Source organism: Anabrus simplex, chromosome 14, assembly GCF_040414725.1.
Source record: "Anabrus simplex isolate iqAnaSimp1 chromosome 14, ASM4041472v1, whole genome shotgun sequence".
Classification (NCBI taxonomy): domain Eukaryota; kingdom Metazoa; phylum Arthropoda; class Insecta; order Orthoptera; family Tettigoniidae; genus Anabrus; species Anabrus simplex.
The window spans coordinates 59,969,669-59,992,964 of record NC_090278.1 but is presented as its reverse complement, the minus strand read 5'-3'; the positions used below and the strand labels follow the sequence as shown (position 1 = coordinate 59,992,964).

General features: G+C 38.6%; 1 protein-coding gene across 1 annotated transcript in view; it reads left to right on the top strand.

The window, feature by feature from the left end:
- LOC136885335 (E3 ubiquitin-protein ligase RNF169) overlaps positions 1–23,296 on the top strand; it is a 311,450-nt gene that overhangs the window by 17,553 nt on the left and 270,601 nt on the right. The window contains exons 2-3 of the mRNA XM_068230285.1: positions 14,009–14,163; positions 18,156–18,404. Of these exons, the coding sequence (XP_068086386.1) occupies positions 14,009–14,163; positions 18,156–18,404 (404 nt within the window). The remainder of the gene's footprint in view (positions 1–14,008; positions 14,164–18,155; positions 18,405–23,296) is intronic.

Here is a 23,296-nt window from a genome sequence, read left to right as displayed (position 1 = left end):
GCAACCGGTTTACTACTACTACTACTACTACTACTACTACTACTACTACTACTACTACTACTACTACTACTACTACTACTACTACTAAATGCATACATTCCTCCCCTGAAAGGGGAGGCGGGCCTCCTAGACAGTGACGCTGTCTCTCAGGCTGGGAGACTTGTTACGGTGAAGGAGATGTGTGGAGAAGGTGAGGGGGTGGGCGGCCGTGGCCTATACTATGAACTGTCCCGGCATTCGCCTTAGTGCAGGAGAATGGAAAACCATTCTCAGGACAGCCAACGGGTGGGGCCAGGCGTGAAGTCCGGCACCGTGCCCCAGGCCCGTCTCCCGAATGCAGAGGCGTAGAGCCGTGGCCTCGTAAGGGATGGAACCCAAGGGCCGAAACCCACTCTGCATGTAAACTCCCGTTGCTAAACAGTCGACCCGTGTGCGGAGGGCCTAAAGCTTGAAACGTGTTATCATAAACATTTGACTGAGCTTCAACAAATCTTCTCAAACTTACTACCATTTTGAAAGCTTCATCCGTGGTCGGTACAAGCTCTTGTATGACATCATGACTGCTCTCCTCTTCATCATTGGGATGGATTGGAATTTGGTAGCACTCTCCTGTCTGATCTCCACATACTGCAACAGCTAAATATGCGTCATAACTGACATCAGTCACTAGGCCTACTTCTTGCCATCGCTCAGGTTCCAGTTCTTCTGGAACAATTTGTGCATTGGTTTCTTTATTTTTGAAACCTGTTCCACGGAATTAGTTTGCAGTTGTTTGCTCCGTGATCTGCTTCCAAGCTTTGCTCAACATTCGAGTAGCATCTAACAGATCAAGTTTAGTTTGCTTCATGTCATTGTCCAGGATTTTTATAACAACCTGCCATCGATAAGAATGTTTTAAATTGTGTATTACTCCTAGATCCATCGGCTGCACAAGTGACGTCATATTGAGAGGAAAGTAGATTATGCTAATGCTCTTGAGTTTAGGAGTCTCGATAGCTGCAGTCGCTTAAGTGCGGCCAGTATCCCGTATTCGGGAGATAGTAGTTTCGAACCCCACTGTCATTCCGAGGAGAATTAGAAGTATCCAGTTTAGAGTCGATGGTTTTCCGTGGTTTCCCATTTTCACACAAGGCAAATGCTGGGGCTGTACCTTATAAGGCCACAGCTGCTTCCTTCCCACTCCCAGCCCTTCCCTGTCCCATCGTTGCCATAAGACCTATCTGTGTCGGTGCGACGTAAAGCAAAAAAAAAAAAAAAAAAGAGTCTTGGTGTGAGCTGTGCAGTTATCAATAAAGAACAACATTTTCCAGTTAGCCCTATACATATTTTGGCCAGCGCTACAAGCCAATTTTTGAAAAGTTCACTAGTCATCGACATGGGTTTAATTTGAAAATTTGGAGGTGGTGGGGATAACCAGATGGATCCATGGGTCCTCCCTTTTGAGAGCAATTTGCAACCATAAAATTATTACTAATATTCTTTATTAATCCGAGGCTCCTTTTACGTTTGAAAGCGACCACTGGCGTGCTATCGTGGATCTTCGCGTAAGTGTTTGTTTTTGCACTAGAGGGTCAGTGCCTGACAAGCATTTCCTCATGTCAGTTTGATCTATGGTTTACCCGCCAATACTAGGGAAAAATGAAATGGCGTATGGCTTTTAGTGCCGGGAGTGTCCGAGGACATGTTCGGCTCGCCAGGTGCAGGTCTCTTGATTTGACGCTCGTAGGCGACCTGCACATCGTGATGAGGATGAAATGATGATGAAGACGACACATACACCCAGCCCCCGTGTGAGAGAAATTAACCAATGATTGTTAAAATTCCCGACCCTGCCGGGAATTGAACCCGGGACCCCTGTGACCAAGGGCCAGCACGCTAACCATTTAGCCATGGAGCCGGACAATACTCGTGAGGTTGACTGCAGTGGTTGCACATTGGGCGATGGTGTTGCCACATCGCTACTATTCCTAGACATCGAAAAGGCTTATGATAGCGTACCAAGGGAGAGTATCTGGGAATGCCTAAAAGACCTGGGAGTTATTGACAGTCTTATTGCAAAAGTGAAGATGCTGTATGAAAAAAACAGAAGTTGTGTGCAAGTGGGTTGCGGGCTGTCCAAATGGTTTGAAACAAAGAGAGGAGTACAGCAAGGCAATGCTTTGTCACCCGTCCTATTTATCACTGTGATGGGTGCTATAACGAAGACACTAAAAGGGAAGGAGCAGCAGGACTTGCAATTTTGCAGTCTGGGGTGAAACCGAAAATGATGTGGAGGAAAAGTGCAGAAATGGAGTCAGGAGTTTAAGAGATATGATTTAAATATCAGCAAGGCTAAGACATTGGTGATGAAGTTACAGAGGGAAGATGACAAACCACGAATCAGAATAAATGACACCAAACTGGCCAGTGTTCCAATGTTTTAGTACTTGGGTAGTATAGTATCAAAAGACAATCTTGCAGAATATGAGGTGGACAGTCGAATTAGCAAGACAACGCAATTTTACCCCCAAGTGAGACAACTGCTGTGGGATAAACAAGTACCATTGAAAGCTAAGATGACATTAGTCCTCACGTATAGCTTGGAAACTATCATGTTAATAAAACAGGACAACTCAAAACTCCAACCTTCAGAAATGTTCCTACGCACCATGATACAGAAGACCAGGAAGGACAAGTTCAAGAATGAAGAAGTCCGAGAGGAGGTGGAAATAGAAGACTCCCTACTACAGGGGATCCAGAAAGCAAGGCGGAAGTGGTTTGGCCATGTAAGAAAGATGAGTTCGATCAGGACTGCAAGAAGAGAATATGAAAAAGAATTAAAAGGAAAATGTCCATTGGGCAGACCCAGAGAAAAATGGACAGATCTGGTGAAGAAAGACGTCGATTAAAGAGGACAGGATTGGAAGAAGATTATGAGAGAACAGTGGTTCATGGACGGACAAAGATGGAGGGGGGCTCATACACCACACGCAACTGGGCCCTGTTTCATAAAACATCTTTCACTAATATTATTAGTAAGAAACCAATAAAATTAACTAATAATATTAGTATTATGTTTCATAAAATTATTAGCTAATATTAGTTATTAGTTTATGAGTCGAAATTATTAGTAGATGTTCCTAATAATATTAGTAAATTGTTTTATAGACAAAATGACTAATAAAAGTTACTCATATTATTAGGATTATTTCCATGAGTGTATTTTGACTCATAATTCATATTATTAGTGAAACCAAAGTGAGCGGTATTTTAATATTTTGGCATAAAATCATGGAGATCACTGAAATGGTCGACTCTGATTCAAATAGTGATAAGGAACGAGTGTAGGTATTCACCGTTCAATAAATGTTATGTCAAAAACAGCCTGTACTGACATGTAACAAACATATGAATACAATGGGGGATTTAGGTTAGATTAGAGAACTACTGAGTATTTGCTTGATAGGATTGGTAATAGAACGTTCCACTGCAAGGAATGAAGTATAACTTTAAAATAGCAGCTTCGCATTGCACTCCACCGGTTGGTAGTGATACACAGTATCATTGTGTTTCTCCAGTGCAGTTCTGCTTGGACACTCCAGGTATCCTTTAAAATCTTGGCTTATATCACAAATAAACCAAGATGATGCTGGTGATGATTATTGTTTTAAGGGAAATAGGCTACAACTAGGCAACCATCATCTATAATAACACTAATCAGATAGAAAAATGGAAAGGATCCGACATTTTGAAAAATGAAGGTATCGGCTAAAGAAAGAGAAGGGCCACGATGGGCGTGAAAATTGAAGACTCTCTCGGCCTCGCAACCTAATACTGTCAGGGTCAGAAAAGAACAAGAGTTGAACAAGGGAGGTTAGAAGGGTAGATGAAAATGAGCCTGGCAGAAGTAAGTTAAAGCACTGGCAGGACTCATCTCAGTGCCCCATGTTTGCCAACACACGCTCCCAAGTTGAGGTCCCTGGGACCCCTTTTAGTCGCCTTTTAAAGTAGTGTGCAAATTAATTGGGAGAAGCTCATATTTTACAAAGAATTTAAGTTGGTTAGCTGTAACCGATTTTATCTGCCCAACTGTTGTACTGTTGGTGAACTATTGTTGCCTTGACCATGAACAACAATTGTTGGTCCCCTCCAGTTCAGTTGAGTGCTTGTATTGTATAGCAACAGTGTGTGTTATTTTTGTGTTCTCGAGAGGAAAACTTTGTGTTTGTTTTAAAATGGACATTTCACCAATGAAGCGGGCAAAAATAGTTGCTCTTCGTGAACACACATGTATGACTATAAGAGACATTGCCTCTGTTGTTGGTGTGGGAAAATCTAGTGTTTCAAGACTTCTTAGGGCATATCGTGACACTGCCTCATTGTCTCCAAAGAGAAAAGGTAGATGTAGACGGAAACGAAAAACCACCCCTAGAACTGACAAAATTCTACTTAGAAACAATAGAATTCATCCTCACAAGACAAGCAAAGACCTTCAGAGAGATTTATTGGCTACTGGGGTTGAAATTGATTCTTCAACGGTATGGCGTAGGCTTCTTGATTGTGGGCGGAAGGCACGAAAGCCAATAAAGAAGCAGTTGTTAACGCCTGGCATGAAGAAACAACGGTTGGCTTGGGCCAAAATATATCAATCTTGGACCTCCAATGACTGGAAACGTGTAATTTTCAGTGACGAATCACATTTTATTGTTCAAGGTTACAGAGCACGGGTTGTCAGGCGAAACACCCATGAGGCAGTGGGGTTTCTTCACTGCAAGTGGTCCTGGGGCTCTAGTTCCAGTTGATGGCATGATGAATTCAACCAAATACATGGAAATCCTTAGGCGCAGGATTGTGCCATTCCTACAGACCTTCGCAGACGGTGGAGGAACATTTCAACATGACCTGACCCCGTGTCACACTTCTAAAGCAGTCAAGACATTCGTGGAAGAAAACAACATTAATGTGCTCCGGTGGCCTGGTAATTCACCAGACTTAAACCCCATAGAGAATTTGTGGAGTATTGTGAAAAGGCGTCTTGGTAAAATGGACTGTTCAACAAAGGAACGCATGTTAGTAAATGTGGTAAAAGTGTGGTATCATGACGAGGAACTACGAAACATCTGCTCTAACCTGATCGAATCTATGCCACAACGTGTTCAGATGGTCAATAAAGCAAAAGGAGGACACATTAGTCCCAATTAATTTGCACACTACTGTACGACAGGCAGGGGATACCGTGGCTGTTATCCTGCCGCCCCCACCAATAGGGTGTAGTAAACAAAGATTTTGCTAGTCCATCTCAGAGATTTTTAAGAGCACATGAAATAAAAAAGTAAAAGGAACAAGGAGGTTATAGTGTGCAAAAGGCTGCGAATAATTGACGCTTTAACTCAATCACTTTCTGCAAAGTAACTTTCTTCTCTCACATTATTTTCACTTCTTTTATCCATTTTCACACGTATCTAATTCATAACAACGAAAATATCAAGTGAACCTTTTGAACATGTGGATTAATAGTCGGTTGTAGCCAAGCATTAGCCTACTGCGAGGAACAAACCCAAACCAAGAACATATGCAACAGACCGATTCTAACCTCCATTTGTATCAGCTGACTAATGAAGTAATATTATTAGTGAAGATATTTTATTAGTCATGTGTAAATCTTTATGAAACAGAATTTGGTTAACTAATAATTATTTTTATGACTTCTAATATTATTAGCTTATAGTATTAGTTAGTTTTATGAAACAGAGCCCTGGAGATGGTCAACGATGATGATGATGATGATGATGATGTTTCTATATTAATCACTTTAATTTGATAACCAAACTTCTCTAAAGTAAAGAACATTTGCACAGAATTGAAAAGGAGACCTAATTTAAATGTATTTGCTACTTGGCGTGTTTTTATCCGTAATAGTAAAAATCAAGCAGACATCATGGACAAAAACAAAACTTTTCTTTATTGTACATAATGTGAAGGTAAAATTGAACAGTATTAGAAATTATTTCTATCAACATTATTACAGTAGCTTGCCTATGCAGTTTTGCAAGGATCGTTTTGTTTCGCTGAGCTAAATTAAACAGAGTAATGAAAAATGTACTTCTAAATATGTATTTCTAAGTCTGTAATAATACGAAAATTTGGTTACTGTCAATTTTTTTAGGTGGGGTGGGAGGCAACTACTAACTCTTGCCACCCCAGAATTACACCTACGGTCATCGAGGCTATTTTGTTATTGTACTGGAAGACTTTTAGCTGCTTTAGCCTAAAACATCTTGGTTTTGCTGATTTTCCTATCATTAGCAATGGTAACTTTTCAGAGCCATCCATATATGCCCCAACTAGAACTGCTGTTTTTCCTGCCACTGCATTTTTCCCCTTTAAATGTAAAGTTTTATCTGGCATGCACTTAAAAGAAGAGCTGTTTCATATACGTTGAAGATGCATTTCCGTTCAAAATCATCATGAGTTCAGACAATCCATATCACCACTTCATTAACTGAAGCAGTTTCATCACACACATTCTTAAAACAAATGCCATTTCTTTCTTTAAACCCAGTAAACCAACCTGACCTTGCTTGAGAATTAACAGTGCCTAAATTTTCGGCAAATTCTTCTGCCCCAGCATGCTGTAATGGGCCACTTAATGGAATGTTATAATCATGGGACTTTTGAACCACTTTAAAACACGCTCGTCAATATCGTAAAATTCACCGCATCTCATTCTTTTCGTCTTTCCTCAGTTTTGTAAAACCCAGCTTTCCATGATAATGGCTTTACTTTTTAAGGTATGTTGACAACATGTTAGCAAGATTCCGTACTGCTTGGCGATTTCAGTCTTCTTCTTTATTCCTTTTTCCTTTTCTCTTAGCACTTGAACTTTTTTTATGTGATAAACTACTGTACGCACCACACTTTGAACACACTGAGAGATGAAAGGTTCACATTCCAAGGTTGACGACTTCGGGATGGTAAGAGGAGGCCAAGTTTGGACGCATGTAGACAAGGGATGTTCAAGGCCTTGCCGATCCTACACTCATTGACAGTCGCAGAGATCAAGAAGTAAGTATAAATAACCACCTAATCGATACTTTATTAATGCCTCAGGCAAAATTGAATAAAATTAAAACTTACAGGACATGTTTCGACCACTTAGTGGTCCTCTTCAGCTGTATAAATAAAGAACTGAAAAGAAAAACATTGACAATAAGCACAAATAAAAGTTCTTTGGAGACTCCTTTGATAAAAATGGAGGTCGTCAGAATAGGTCATCTTGCCTTTCGTTCTTGTTTGGAAAAGATGTTTATTCTGCGCTGTCTAGAGGGTCTGTCTTTGAGCGTGACCTGGTGAAGTAACGATGTGATACAGTTTGACAGTTCATGGAAAGCTCTGGAGAGAAGGGAAGTAGAGTTTCATCGTCATCTAAAATAACATGTGAGGGAGGAGGGAGATTGGGCTGTGCTTCTGCGAAGTCGTGTTTGATTATATCTCTTGTTCGTCTAGTCTGTTTCATGTCTACCCATTCTAAGTATTTGCTAATATTCTCATATAAGATGTTTTTATGCTCGTTGTTTTCGTTGAGATTCTCTTCACCGTTTTCCAATTTATCAAGAACGATGTGGATGTTTTCCAGGTTGTTCATAAGATTACCTTTATTAATCATACAGATAATTTGAAGGTCCTGTTTTATATTGGTGAATTTGTGGTTGGACTCTTTCATATGGGATCCCATGGCAGAGAATCTTTTGTATCTTTCAGCATTGACGTGTTCTTGATATCTAATTGAGAAGTTCCTTCCAGATTGTCCCACGTAAGTTTTTTTACATTGAGCACAAGTCAGCTTATAAATACCCGATTCCTGGAATTCGTCATCTTTAAGTTTATTAGCTTTATTATGACTAAAGAACCTATGTTTCGTGTTGTTGTTTGTAGAGAAGGCTACCTTGGCATTGTGTTTCTTGAATAGGTGATTTCGTAAATCTTCGGGTTATTAAAGGTGAATTTTACATATCCTTTTTCTTTTTCTGAATGCTGTTTAAGTTTAATTTGTTGTTGGTATTTGCATTTAGTGATGATTTTATTGATGAATTTCAAACTGAAACCATTATGTAGATACTGTTGACGAATGAAAGAAAGTTCCTTTTTTCTGTCTGTTTCTGTTAGCGGAATTTCAAAGGCTCTGTTGACGAAACTATAATAAGCTGATTTTTTTTGCGAGATGGGATGTAAAGAATCACTTTTGATTGTAGTCAGGGTAAAAGTGGGTTTCCTGTATATTTTAAATTGGAAATGGTTGTCTTTACGAATTGTTTGGATATCCAGAAAATTGAGTATGCCTTTCTCTTCTTCTTCAGCTGTAAATTTTATGTTTGGGTCTAAATTATTCAAAGTATTAAGGATACTGTGACTATCATTTATTTCCTTGTTAATTATGGCATAGGTATCATCAACATATCGAAGCCAGAGATCGAGTCCTTTAATGTGACCTACTATCTGAGTGTGTTCCAAAAAGTCGAGGTAAATGTTAGCTAAAATTCCAGAAGCCGGCGCTCCCATTGGAAGTCCATCTTGCTGATATATTTTATTATTAAAAGAGAAGAAATTGTGGTTCAAAACGAATTCCAAGATAGTAATGAAGTTTTCTATTTCAGGTATACTGATACGTTTGTGAAATAATAAATTCGTCTTTATAATCTCAATGGTGTTCTTAATAGGAATGTTCGTGTACATGTCCTTGATGTCGAAGGAACTTGTTACATGAGATGAAGTTAACTTGAAATCTTTAATAGCAATGCAGAACTCTTTGGAGTTTTTTATCGAAGATTTGGTATAAAATACGTAGTTATGAGTTAAGAACCTATGAATAAATTGGGATATTTTGTATGTGGGGCTTCCCTAACTAAGAAACTATAATAAAAATAGAGAATTCTTGGGAATTATTTGAAGGATTCAATTCATGGAACCATCATACAATTAACTTGCAAGAAAATCCTGACTTAGAATTACCAAAACATAAGTCCGGCTTCATGGCCAAATGGTTAGCATGCTGGCCTTTGATCACAAGGGTCCCGGGTCGATTCCCTGCAGGGTTGGGAGTTTTAACCATAATCGGTTAATTCCGCTGGGACGGGGACTGGGTGTATGTGTAAACTTCATCATTTCATCCTCATCTTGATGCACAGGTCACCTCCAGGCATCATATCAAAAGACCTGCATGTGGCGAGCAGAACTTGTCCTCAGACACACCCGGCATTAAAAGCTATACGTCATTTCATTTTCATCCAAATTTAAGCTTAAAAAAATTGAATTAAAGAAGATTTAAAAAAAAAAACCATTATTAGAATAGGAATTTCAAGAGGAATAATTATGCAATGTCAAATTAAGTAAAATCCAATATATTAGTTGTCACAGGAAGGAAGTAAACACTATTTATAGACTTCGTGTTGTTGTTATTATTATTATTATTATTATTATTATTATTATTATTATTATTATTATTATTAATCCATCTTTGTACAGTAATACACTTTTGCTTTTGAGCCATTCAGTGTGAAAGCCTGTGAATGTGGCTCTACAGTCCTCTGTTTTCAGATAGCTCTGTGATCTCATTTAGTTCTATACTTCTAATCATGAAATAATTGAAAACTGAGTCTAACCATGTTTGACTTCGTCTCCCTCTTCTTCTCTTACCCTCCATTGTTCCTACCAGGTTTGTTCCAGCAATCATTCATCAGTGTGAAAAGAAAGAGCAGTGGAAGGAGGGGACAAGACAAAGATGAAATAATGAATGCGCAAACTCCACAACTTCATACCCTGCTGTCTTCAGATATAAAGGCTCACCCCTCATCAATTGCATCCATTTCCTCTCAGTCCGCTGGGGCTGTACCTTAATTAAGGCCACGTACGCTTCCTTGCCGCTCCTAGCTCTTTCCTATCCCATCGTCATCGTAAGATCTATCTTAATTCCCATATAAATTTTCCAGCTAACTCATGAACGAGTCCAATAACGGACCATTTATGTTGGAATTATGAATTTACTCATTCAGGATGAATATTTCAGGTTCCCTATAAGAATCAGTATCTATATCGTAAAACCTATCTGTGATACCAATATAGTTGGTCTGTTATTGGACATTATAAATTTTCCAGCTGAGTCATTCCTGGTTGCCAGCGTTTCACCCCAGTGTGCCAAGTTGGGCTCCTCAGCCCACCTATATTGGTATTATAAATTTACTCATTCGGAACAAATATTCTTCTTCCTATGGGAATCAATATCTTTATCATCAGACCTATCTGTGTCAGTGCGATGTAAAGCAAATTCTGAAAAAAATGAAAATTCTCTTCTCAGTCCTGAGAAGCTCGTGTCTGCTTCCAGCTTTGTCATGAGTTGGATGTTGACACGTATTGAGGGGCCATCTTGACTGATCTTCAATCTTAATGTGGGCTAAAATAAAAGCAGGATAAATGCAAGAAAAGGGAAGAGATAAAAAGATGAAGGGAACCCTTCTACTGTTCTTTCACCACACCTTTGGGGTCACAAGTGCGAACTGTGTCGCACATGTGGATTTTACGCCCGGACACCCTTATTGACGCCAACCCTATGTGGAGGGATGTAATCACTATAGCGTGTTTCTGTGGTGGATGGTGGTCTCTTGTGTTGTCTGAATATGAAGTGGAGAGTGTTGGGACAAAGAACAACCCAGTCTCCAAGCCAGAAAAATTAATCAGACACAATTGAAATTCCACAGCTGGTCAGGAATCGAAGGCCTCAACACTGACCATTCAGTCAAGGAGTATGATGAAGAGATAAAGATGAATGCAGGTGGTAAAAGGCTAGGACCACCGGACTAACACCCACATCAGGATTGTAGAATGGCTGCCCAGTAAGTGACAATGGCCACCCTTCTGATGGAGCTGAGAAACAAACCTGAGCTCTTTGGGGGTCAAGAAGAAGTGGATGTTGAGGAATTGGAATTGGTGAGGTGAGATCTCCTCTGTTTGAAGACAATAGTTCATGAATGTGTGGATATTGTCCTTGTCCTCTCATATTTGCCCTCTTATTTAGTTAGTTAGTTAGTTAGTTGCCGGGCTGAGTGGCTCAGATGGTTAAGGCGCTGGCCTTCCAACCCCAACTTGGCAGGTTCGATCCTGGCTCAGTCCGGTGGTATTTGAAGGTGCTCAAATATGACAGCCCCGTGTCGGTAGATTTAGTGGCACATAAAAGAACTCCTGCGGGACTAAATTCCGGCACCTCGGCGTCTCCGAAGACCTTAAAAAGTAGTTAGTGGGACGTAAAGCAAATAACATTATTATTATTATTATTATTATTATTATTATTATTATTATTATTATTATTATTATTATTAGTTAGTTAGTTAGTTAGTTAGTTAGTTAGTTAGTTAGTTAGTTAGTTAGTTAGTTAGTTAGTTAGTTAGTTAGTTAGTTAGTTAGTTAGTTAGTTAGTTAGTTAGTTAGTTAGTTAGTTAGTTAGTTAGTTAGTTAGTTAGTTAGTTAGTTAGTTAGTTAGTTAGTTAGTTAGTTAGTTAGTTAGTTAGTTAGTTAGTTAGTTAGTTAGTTAGTTAGTTAGTTAGTTAGTTAGTTAGTTAGTTAGTTAGTTAGTTAGTTAGTTAGTTAGTTAGTTAGTTAGTTAGTTAGTTAGTTAGTTAGTTAGTTAGTTAGTTAGTTAGTTAGTTAGTTAGTTAGTTAGTTAGTTAGTTAGTTAGTTAGTTAGTTAGTTAGTTAGTTAGTTAGTTAGTTAGTTAGTTAGTTAGTTAGTTAGTTAGTTAGTTAGTTAGTTAGTTAGTTAGTTAGTTAGTTAGTTAGTTAGTTAGTTAGTTAGTTAGTTAGTTAGTTAGTTAGTTAGTTAGTTAGTTAGTTAGTTAGTTAGTTAGTTAGTTAGTTAGTTAGTTAGTTAGTTAGTTAGTTAGTTAGTTAGTTAGTTAGTTAGTTAGTTAGTTAGTTAGTTAGTTAGTTAGTTAGTTAGTTAGTTAGTTAGTTAGTTAGTTAGTTAGTTAGTTAGTTAGTTAGTTAGTTAGTTAGTTAGTTAGTTAGTTAGTTAGTTAGTTAGTTAGTTAGTTAGTTAGTTAGTTAGTTAGTTAGTTAGTTAGTTAGTTAGTTAGTTAGTTAGTTAGTTAGTTAGTTAGTTAGTTAGTTAGTTAGTTAGTTAGTTAGTTAGTTAGTTAGTTAGTTAGTTAGTTAGTTAGTTAGTTAGTTAGTTAGTTAGTTAGTTAGTTAGTTAGTTAGTTAGTTAGTTAGTTAGTTAGTTAGTTAGTTAGTTAGTTAGTTAGTTAGTTAGTTAGTTAGTTAGTTAGTTAGTTAGTTAGTTAGTTAGTTAGTTAGTTAGTTAGTTAGTTAGTTAGTTAGTTAGTTAGTTAGTTAGTTAGTTAGTTAGTTAGTTAGTTAGTTAGTTAGTTAGTTAGTTAGTTAGTTAGTTAGTTAGTTAGTTAGTTAGTTAGTTAGTTAGTTAGTTAGTTAGTTAGTTAGTTAGTTAGTTAGTTAGTTAGTTAGTTAGTTAGTTAGTTAGTTAGTTAGTTAGTTAGTTAGTTAGTTAGTTAGTTAGTTAGTTAGTTAGTTAGTTAGTTAGTTAGTTAGTTAGTTAGTTAGTTAGTTAGTTAGTTAGTTAGTTAGTTAGTTAGTTAGTTAGTTAGTTAGTTAGTTAGTTAGTTAGTTAGTTAGTTAGTTAGTTAGTTAGTTAGTTAGTTAGTTTCAGACAGGTGTAAACCTAATGGTGTGAAACACATATACAGAGTCTCTCATATAAATTCAGACTGAACGCACAGTGTTTGTACTCTGCGGTGTGGCAGCTGCCTCGGCGTGCGGCTGCCCCCTCCTTTAAGCGTGTATACAAACTTTTATGAAATCTTACCTTATAAAAGAACATGGAAGTGTCGTCCTTCCTGGGTTATACAGACATTGTATCTGGTAACCACATTCTGGATGATGTGAGTTAGTTCTGCCACTGTAATGTTTCTGATTTTATTCATAATGTTTTCTTTCAGTTCCTGCAATGTGTGAGGATTTGTTCGATACTCTTTTTTCTTTCAGTTTACCCCACAAGTAAAAATCGTACACTGTCAGATCTGGAGAACGAGGGGGCAATACACCAGCACTGATCACTCCGTCTGCAAACACTTCCAAGATTGTAAGAAGTGAATCTTCTGCTGTATGAGCAGGGGTTGAATTTTGTTGAAACCACCCATGCGATTTTATTCTTCTGTGAAGTGATGGAAGAATGGCATCAAAATGTCATTTCACTACCTCTGCATTTACCGTCGCCTCGAAAAAAATAGGCCCAGTTTTTTGTCTTGCAATAACAGCACACTGAACAGTAATCTTTCTGTCATAATGAGGGATCCATTTACCGTCATCTCGAAAAAAATAGGCCCAGTTTTTCGTCTTGCAATAACAGCACACCGAACAGTAATCTTTCTGTCATAATGAGGGATTTCATAAACACTGTTAGGATTTTCTGCACATCAATAGCGAGAGTTATGACTGTTCACACGACCATTAAGAAGAAACCAGAACTTTTACATACGAAAATACGGTGTTGCAATAAACTAAACTCGTGTCCTCATCTCGAGGCGGTGCAGCTCTTTTCAGGTGCACTGCCAATGTAAGTGAGCTGCATGTACCTCTTCAACCAAATACCAGCCCTCCTGCCATTCTTAAATTTCTGGCAATACTGGGAATCCGACCCAGACCCCCAAGGATGGCAGCTAATAACACTAACCGTTATGCTACAGAGGCGGACACTGTTGCAGTGATAACTATCTCACCATGTTAACAGCTGAAATTCAGACTGCCGACTCATGCTTGCCAGGTCAAACGTGCAGGCTGCTTGCAAGGTCAAGAACTATGCATGTACCTCCCATACTGCAGCTGCCGTAGCCCAGAGTACAAACACCGTGTGTTCGGCCTGGGTTTATATGCCAAGACACTGTATGTTAAATGAAAACATATATCAACTTAAAATTATATATTATTATCTGCTATCTGAAGAATTGCTGGGGTTTTCTGTCCACAGAAGTGGTAACAGCCTCCACACCAGCAGTCCAGCTGAGCTCGCCTGGCGAGATCCGGAGAGAGTATGAGCTGCAGATGAAGAGGCTGGAGGAGGAGGCTCGGCGCAGGGAAGAGGAAGAGAAGAAGGCGAGCGAGGAGCTCATCCTCAAACTGAGCGTAAGTATGTCATCTTATTGATCCAAAATGTATCTTTGTCATTTTTTTGTTTCTCAGTGTTGAAGTGAAGCAACACTTGATTGCCAGTCCTCCCCCTCCTTTCCCCTTATCCAAATATGGAACTAAAGTCGAAATTACACCTACCGAATACTGGGCCGAGACAGTGCATTCATAATACCAATATAAATGGTCCGTTATTGGACATTATAAATTTTCAGCTAACTCATTCTTGGTTGCCAGCGTTTCGCCCTCGTGTGCTAGGGTGGGCTCATCAATTGGTACCTAACACACCTACCAATACGCTGGCTAGTGCATACCGTGGAGGCCACTGCGTAGGCTAACTGGAGCCACCGGCAGTGCCAATGCACTAAGAGACTGTCTCATTACCAAAAATTGATGCCTGCTTGGCCATCAGATGATATAGATGTTGATTCCCATAGGGAATCTGAAATATTTGTCCTGAATAAGCTCCAGTTAGCCTACGCAGTGGCCTCCACGGTATGCACTAGCCAGCGTATTGGTAGGTGTGTTAGGTACCAACTGATGAGCTCACCCTAGCACACGAGGGCGAAACGCTGGCAACCAAGAATGAGTTAGCTGAAAATTTATAATGTCCCATAACGGACCATTTATATTGGTATTATAAATTTACTCATTCAGGACAAATATTTCAGATTCCCTATGGGAATCAACATCTATATCATACAGTGCATTCAGCCGAGTGCTTGGCTACAGTGATAAGTTTGCAAGAAATCAGCTTCATTTCCTGTATCAAATCAGCAAAAGTAAACTTCCACCTGTGTGATACTATATATTTGCTTTAAGAAAAATGATTATTTGTAGAATATATTTCATTACTTAGGAACATCTTCAGCTACATAACATTGCTTAGGTGAAATTACATAGAATTTTCTTTCTCAAAAAACCATCTTAAAATAGTACCTTAGTTTTGCTTAAAACAAAACTAATTAAAAAAAGATAAACATATTTAAGATATGTGGGGAGGGTTGAGTGGCACGGTGAAATGGAAAGGAAAGATTGATTTCATTAAATCAAATGACAATACTTACTTCGGAAAAGAAGAGCAGCTGAAGGGAACAGTTTAAAAAAAAAATTAAGACGCAACATCGACATGAAAATATCCTTTTCAAAAACTTTTTAAAAAATGTACAACTAAGAAAAACATACACAGCACATATGAACAAAAGTGCTGTATACTAACAAATTTTTAACATCTATTTAAGTGAATAGGAAATTGTTTTAAATTAGGTTAGAACATAAGTAGATCCATCTTTCCTTCCCATTTCACTGCCCCACTCAACCCTCCCCACATATCTTAATTATTTTTAATCGAAACAGACTTTCAACGTTTTAGGTCGTGTTACATACATGTAGTACGTGTTGAAGAGATGTTAAGTACAGAACAAAAATGGCCAGCCGGACACCAGTGGGATCCGAACCCACAACCTCCCGATTTCGCGTTAGTTGCAACCGAGGGTTCGGATCCCACTGGTGTCCGGCTGGCCATTTTTGTTCTGTACTTAACATCTCTTCAACACGTACTACATGTACGTAACACGACCTAAAACGTTGAAAGTCTGTTTTGATTACAATGCGGTCGTGAAAATTCAATATTCATTAATTATTTTTATCTTTTGTAAATTAGTTTTGTTTTAAGCGTAACTAAGGTACTATTTTAAGATGCTTTTTTGAGAAAGAAAATTCTATGTAATTTTACCTAAGCAGTGTTATATATGTAGCTGAAGATGTTTTTAAGGAATAAAACATGTTCTACAAATAATTAATTTGCTTAAAGCATGTATATAGTATCAAAGAGGTGGAAGTTTCCTTTTATCGACTCAAAGTAAAGTGATAAGTGCAGTCAGTTCTCGGCCTAGTAACGAGCGAGTGGTCAGGGCGAGACAGTAGATAGAAATGTGCCCCAACTGCTTGGCCGAGTAGGTACTCCCACCACCTGGCCACTCACCTCGGTGCTTCACTTGGTCAGTGTGATCAGTCAAGTCAGTTAAATATAGGAGCATTCTTGTTTTGTCTGGTGCTTTTCGATTCTATTTATTCAATAAAAATGACTAAATGGAGTAGTGAAACAATGTTAAAAGTTCCTTCTGTATTATTTCTCTTGTTAATAGTTACGGTCTTGTCCATAATCGTTTTCTATTATTGTTGATTTCATCTTCAGTTTTGTCTTACGGCAGATATGATCCAGGTTGCAATAGTTTTTAAAAACTCTCTTAATTTTTCTCATTTTTTTTTTTTTTTTTTTTTCCTTTTCCACTACCATGGAACCATTTGTACCGTGCCCTTTAAACTCAGCTCAATGAACTGACTCTTCCACTGTCTCTTCCACATGTACCGGGCAAGTTGGCCATGCGGTTAGCGGCATGCAGCTGTGGGTTCGAATCCCACTGTCGGCAGCCCTGAAGATGGTTTTCCCTGGTTTCCCATTTTTACACCAGGCAGATGCTGGGGCTGTATCTTAATTAAGGCCACGGCTGCTTCCTTCCCACTCCTAGCCCTTTCCTATCCCATCATCGCCATAAAACCTATCTGTTTCTGTGCAATGTAAAACCACTAGCAGAAAAATAAAACCTTCCACATGCGATCAGATCAGCTCTACTCTTCAATCAGTTTCTCAGTTGAGTAACAAAGTGAGTAAGTCGGCCCAGCACTTGGTAGGTGTAATTCCACTAGAAGGGGTAGACAAAGAACAAATATAAACATGTAACGATATTTCGGTGCATGTTTTTGCAAAGTTTGAAGCTAAATTGCATAAAATTTGTTTAACTGGAACATTTTGAATTCTTAAGAAGTTACCGTTAAGAAAGCGAATCTGGAGTAGTCGTGCCCACTTAGAAGGATGTGCAACTGAGGTTTACATGTCTCTGCTGGACCTTTAACAAATTCCTGATGGGTTCCAAGTCTACTTTTGTTTGGCTGGGTCCAGAGTTAACGTGTGTTAAATCTATTAAAGAAACTATTTAAAATAGTTTATGTTGGGTTCACCTTTCCAATACACGTTTAATGATAGAAAATTATTTATTCTATCATTTTGAAAATTATTTATTCCATCATTTTCCAAACATTAAAAGTGTATTGACAAGGTGGACCTAACATAAACTATTTTTAATAGTTTCTTTAATAGATTTAGACAAGTCAATACAGGATCAAATAAAATACCTATTATGGTTAAGTTTATCAACAGTTAACTCGTGTTCACGAGACTTGTATATTCGGTGACATCTGTTGGAACTTCTGAAACGAACTAGTGGTCAAGGTTGATAGAATCTCGATGTTGAAGGTTTTGTATATTCCGTGCTACCTTTACTTTTTGATCTTCTGTTTTAATATTAATTTTTTTAGATTTCTGACCTCATGTTTACGTCATTCAAAGAGACGGTGGGTAAGATGGTGTTTCCCAGACTGACAACATGTTTAGATCCAGACAAAATATTTAATGAACTGTATGCGGATAATTATTCGGAATGCTCAAGTAACGCTGAGAATGCGAAGTCGATATTGAAAGCTCTTCTGTTGAAAGTGTGAATAGCGACGCTGAAGATATACATCCTTCAAAACAATGTGAAATCTGTATAAGTTACTCTGTGCCCCTTCGTCAAGGTCATTGCTACACAACTTACCACACCACAAAACGTTATTTGGACTCTTTGAGAAGGTTTCCAGTAAGTGTTATCACAATCGATACAAAGATAGTGAAGCCAGGCTCATTTGATTTTATAGATGCGTTTTCACATGAAGTTGCTCAAGAAATGGCTGAGCAGTGTGAGGAGCACCCGGTCAGCAATGTGTTAAAAATGGCTACACTTCAAAAAGAAAAGATAAATATACCTCCATATGGCTGACAATATGGAGTATCTACTATTACGAAAATCTTATTTTTGGTATTTTGGCCATTTTATTGTCAAAATTCTGATGAGGCTCCCCATTTAACTTGTTTCTGGTTTCTTTTACAGGAGGAAGAGAGGGAAGTACAACAAAGGCTTTTGGAACAGGCCAAGGCTGATGAAGAGATCGCCCGTCGACTGTTCGAGCAGGAAATGGCTCGGCAGCGTGAGGAAAGGGAGGAGGCAGAGCGTCAGAGGCGAGACCAGGAGATGGCTCGACAACTGGAGGAGGAGGCTCGGCTACTACTCGAGAAAGAGAAGGAACAAGAACTACAAGACGAGAAGATAGCACGGGAGCTTCAGGAGCAGGACGCTCGGGTAAAATGGGATTCTTAATAGTCCTACTGAATTTAATTTAATTCTGTTATCTTTATTTTAGGAAATCACTTGTGCAGGCATTCACTACTGGCTATTAACATTGCGCCACCTGGAGGGACACACCTGATAAGCCCACATGGGGGAAATCCATAGATAGGGCAGGATGACAATGTGAATACAGTAGAGTCTCGCAAATCCAAGTCTCAGAAATCTGAGACTCTGTTAAATCCAAGCCTCATTTGAATTTTTCTGTTCGCAAATTTAAAATGAATTTTCTACAGCATTTCATTCTCTGCTTATTCCCACCATGTCGTCGTACTGTGCCTCCCCTCTACTGAGATCATACGCATGTTTGTTGTCGTGTCTGAAACTAAAATGTTTCTGAGAAAGAAGGTTCTGCATATTAACCTTGATGCTGGCCTCCATACGTCATATAGACCTCCTTTTCTTCACATGCTGCTGACCTCCATGTGTGGTATAGACCCCCGTAGGCCTAATTTCATTTTGTTCTAGCTTGTAAAGTTTTAAAGTTGTTGTGAAGATTTCCACCTTCCTTGTATGTATGATTCATCTCAAATCTATGTTCTTTTTTTCTTTCTTTTTTTCTAAAGTGTTTGAACTAATTGTCCCATTAACCTAGAACTTGTGCTAAATGAATTGTTGAACTATTGTTCCCGGTTCTTGCATTGCATTCTCTTAGTGCTCACATCTGAATCACCTCCGTCCGTTGGGTAAAGCGGCGCTCAAATATTCCCTGTCGCTGAGGGGTTAAAGCAGTTTTATTGCTGGATAATGCAGTCACATCCAGATGAACAGGAACTGGTATGTGATGGAATTCTTGCTGTATTTTTCCCCCTAGCATAACAAGTTTGATACAGTCTATAGATCAGGGCATTTTGGAATGTCTAAAAAAAAAAAGTATCGGCACCGCTTACTACATTCACTCGTGGAAGAAAAAGAACTTGAGGAAAACATCACGAACTTCCTCAAACGCACAACCGTGAGGGACGTAGTGTGTTGGTTAATAGAATCATGGGACGAAGTAAAGTCATAGACACTTACAAAATCATGGAAGAAGATTTTAGGAAGTACTGTGTCTGCTAACTCCACCATGCCGGTTGCAAGCCCGGAGCCTCATCTCGCAAGTGATGAGGAAGGAGGAGTATAAACCTCGTTAAAAAACCAGGGTCCATCTGGCTCTGGATGGTAGCACCCTGTTATAGGGCCCCTACCTAAGGTTACAGGTGAAGAGGACCAACGGCTTGAAGGGTGGATGAGGATATGTCCCAACAGCTGGAAAGGCGGAGGAGTCTATCTTCCTGGTAGTGGAAGCAGCGCTATCAGTATCAGCACAGTGCAGGACTAAGGTGTCTACTGGACTGTCAGTGAAAATTTACTGGCATGATCAGGAAGACTTGAATGGCAGTAAAACTGCGATGTGGAAGGCAACGGGAAACCACCATATTATACTTCCTAGTATAGCAACCATGGATAGTATGAATTGTAATTTAGATGCTAGACACCAAGATCCGGCAGGGGAGTAACTGGGGTATCCCAGGTCGTCAGCAAGCGAAAACCTCAGAAGTTTGGAGAAAGGATTAAAATAGGGACATGGAATACAAGAACAATGCTAAGAACGGAAGACTAGAAGAACTCAAACGAATTATGGGTGAAAACAAAATAGACATCCTGGGATTATGTGAAACTAGATGGCCTGGCAAAGGGGATTTCCACAGTGACCCATTCAGAATTGTGTACAGTGGAAATGAAAATGGTGGACAATATGGAGTAGCTGTAATATTAGGAAAGAAGTGGGGAAACAACGTGCTAAACACATATCATGTCGATGATAGAATAATGATGGTGAAAATAGCTGCCCAACCAACAGATATGGTAATAATACATGTATACTTCTCTTCTACTGGACGTGATGACGATCGAAGTTGAGGAAATGTATAATAAAATAGAAGATATAATTAAACTAAACAATGACAAAGATAACATAATCATAATGGGAGACTTCAATGCTGTGGTAGGCAGCAATATAACTAGAAAAGTTGCTGGCAGGTTTGGTCTAGGAAGAACAAATGATAGAGGAGAACATATGATGGACTTCTGTGAAGAACAGGACATGATCATAATGAACACTGTATTTGATATGCCTAATAAAAGACGTTACACGTAGAAGGATTTTGGAGATAATAACAGATACCAACTTGACTACATTCTAGTTAAGAGAAGGTACAGAAATCAGGTAACGTCATGCCATAGCTATCCTGGCTTAGACATTGACAGCGACCATATTCCAGTATTAGCAAAATGTCGAATTAGGCTGAAGAAGTTAAGGAAACCAAGAAGGAAGAAATGGAATCTAGAAAAGTTAAATGATCTATTAACACAAGCAGCTTTCGAAGAAAAAACAGACACGATCATGTACAACAACAACAAAACAGATTGGGATGCTGTCAAAGCTTCACTTACAATTAAAGATGAAAATTTCATTGTTCCGTATTGAAAAGTATCACAGTTAAATAAGAATGTAATCTCTACATCTCTTATTTACTTGTATTGAATAGGTTGAACTACCATATTTATTATTTCAGTTTAACTGTTCGCTTACAATGGCAGCAGATGAAGTGCTAGGAAAAAAGAAGCTTGAACCGAGGAAGAACTGGATGACTGAAGAAATACTAAATCTTATTCAGGAAAGAAATAAAGAACACCGGAAATATACTCCAGAAGGAATGATAAACTATAAGAAACTAAAAAACTTAGTTACACAGAAGTGCCGAGAGGCAAAAGAAAAATGGATGGATGACATTTGTAAAAGCATAGAACATGATATGAAAATCGGAAATGCTGATAGAGCATACAATCAAGTAAAAAGAATGCAATTCAAGGCTAAAATGAAATCCAGTGTTATAAAAGATAAGGAAGGAAATCTGTTAATAGAAGATGAGGAGGTAATGAAGAGATGGAAAGAGTATCTATACAATGGAGAAGAAATTGACAATTTAGATGAGTACATCATAAAACAAGAGCAGGTTTAACAAGATGAAGTAGGTCCTCCCATAATGAAAAGTGAATTCGAAACAGCACTGCAACAGCTGATAAAGAAAAAGGCTCCTTGGCCAGACAAACTGCCTGCTGAACTGTGGAAAAACTCTGGAAAAAAGCTGAAGGATGAACTCTTCAAAATCACCCAGTACTGCTATGAAAACGGAGATATGCCAGAGGATTTTGTAGAAAGCAAAAAAGGAGATTCTACAGAATGCTCCAATTACAGAATACTAAGTCTTGTTTCACATGCAGCAAAAATATTCACATGCATATTAAAAAACAGAATCAAAATGAAAATTGAACAGAATCTAGATGATGATCAGTTTGGGTTCAGGAAAGGAGTAGGAAGGAGAGAAGCTATTATAGCACTTAAAACCATCTTGGAGAGAAGACTAGAGCTTAACAGAAATACATATATAGCTTTTGTAGACCTGGAAAAAGCTTTTGACAATGTTCAGTGGAAAAGACTGTTCAAAATTATGAAGGATATTCATTTGGACTGGAAAGACAGAAAAGCAATACTAAGCCTCTACATCAATCAAAGAATAAACATCGAAAGTAATGAAAAAGTATGCAAGGTGAGGATCAGGAAAGGAGTAAGACAGGGGTGTTCCTTATCGCCATTTCTATTTAATTTGTACATTGAAGAGGCCATGAAAATGTTTAATTCAAAGACACCTGGCATTAAAATAAATGGAACAACTGTACACTGTATTAGATTTGCCGACGATATTGCACTTCTGGCTGACAATGAGAAAAACATGCATATCATGCTCAACAAATTAACATCCATCTTAAAAGATTTCCAACTTAACATTAATGTAAGTAAAACTGTTATGGTTGTAAGCAAATCTAAAATGAAGCCAGAGGCACATCTCAGAATTGGAAATATTTTAATAAAACAGGTTCACAAGTCTACTTAGGATCAGTTATTACCGATGACAACAAATGCACTGTGGAAATAAAAAGAAGAATTTCCCTGTGTAAGAAAGCCTTTGAGGAGAAGCAGCAGCTCTTAATTAATAAATCCTTAGATAATGAACAAAAGAAAATGTTTATCAAGACATTCATTTGGAGTGTGCTGCTACAGTATATGGCTGTGAAGGATGGACTCTCTTGAAGGAGGACGTGAAACGACTAGAGGCAGTGGAAATGTGGCTATGGAGGAAGATGACAAGAACTAGCTGGATTGAGAAGAAAACTAATGAAGCAGTGCTTAGAGAAATAAACACCCAGAGACATTTAATAACAACGATAAAAAGGAGAAAAGCGTCAGTTTTTGGTCACATTCTCCGGCACAATGACTTCATAAAGAACTTGTTTGAAGGCAAGGTGATGGGAAAGAAAGGCAGAGGGAAACCACGGAAGAAGATCATTGAAGAGGTAGTTGAGATGATGGGATGCCAAGGTTATGGAATGATGAAAAGAATCGCAGAGAGAAGAGATCAATGGTTGCAGCGACAAGGCAAAGCCTTTAGATAATGATGATGTGTCTGCTGACAGTAACTCCAATGATAGCAATGATGATGACATACCAAACTTGTCAGATCTAATCTCACAGATACCCGGATGTAAAGATGCTAGTGAAATCAAAGTTACGGAATGGATGAAGAGTGATGAACAGTATGAACTTACAAACGCATCAGTTTCTGAAGTGTTGAGTGAACCAACAGAAGATAGCGAGGAAGAAGTTTGAGTAGAGATGGCACCAAATATTTCTAATAGTGAGGGTCTCACTGCATTGGAGGCAGCACTACGCTGCATAGAACAACAACCAGAGGCAACTCCTGCAAACACCCTGCTTTGCAAGCGATGGCATGATGTTGCTGCAC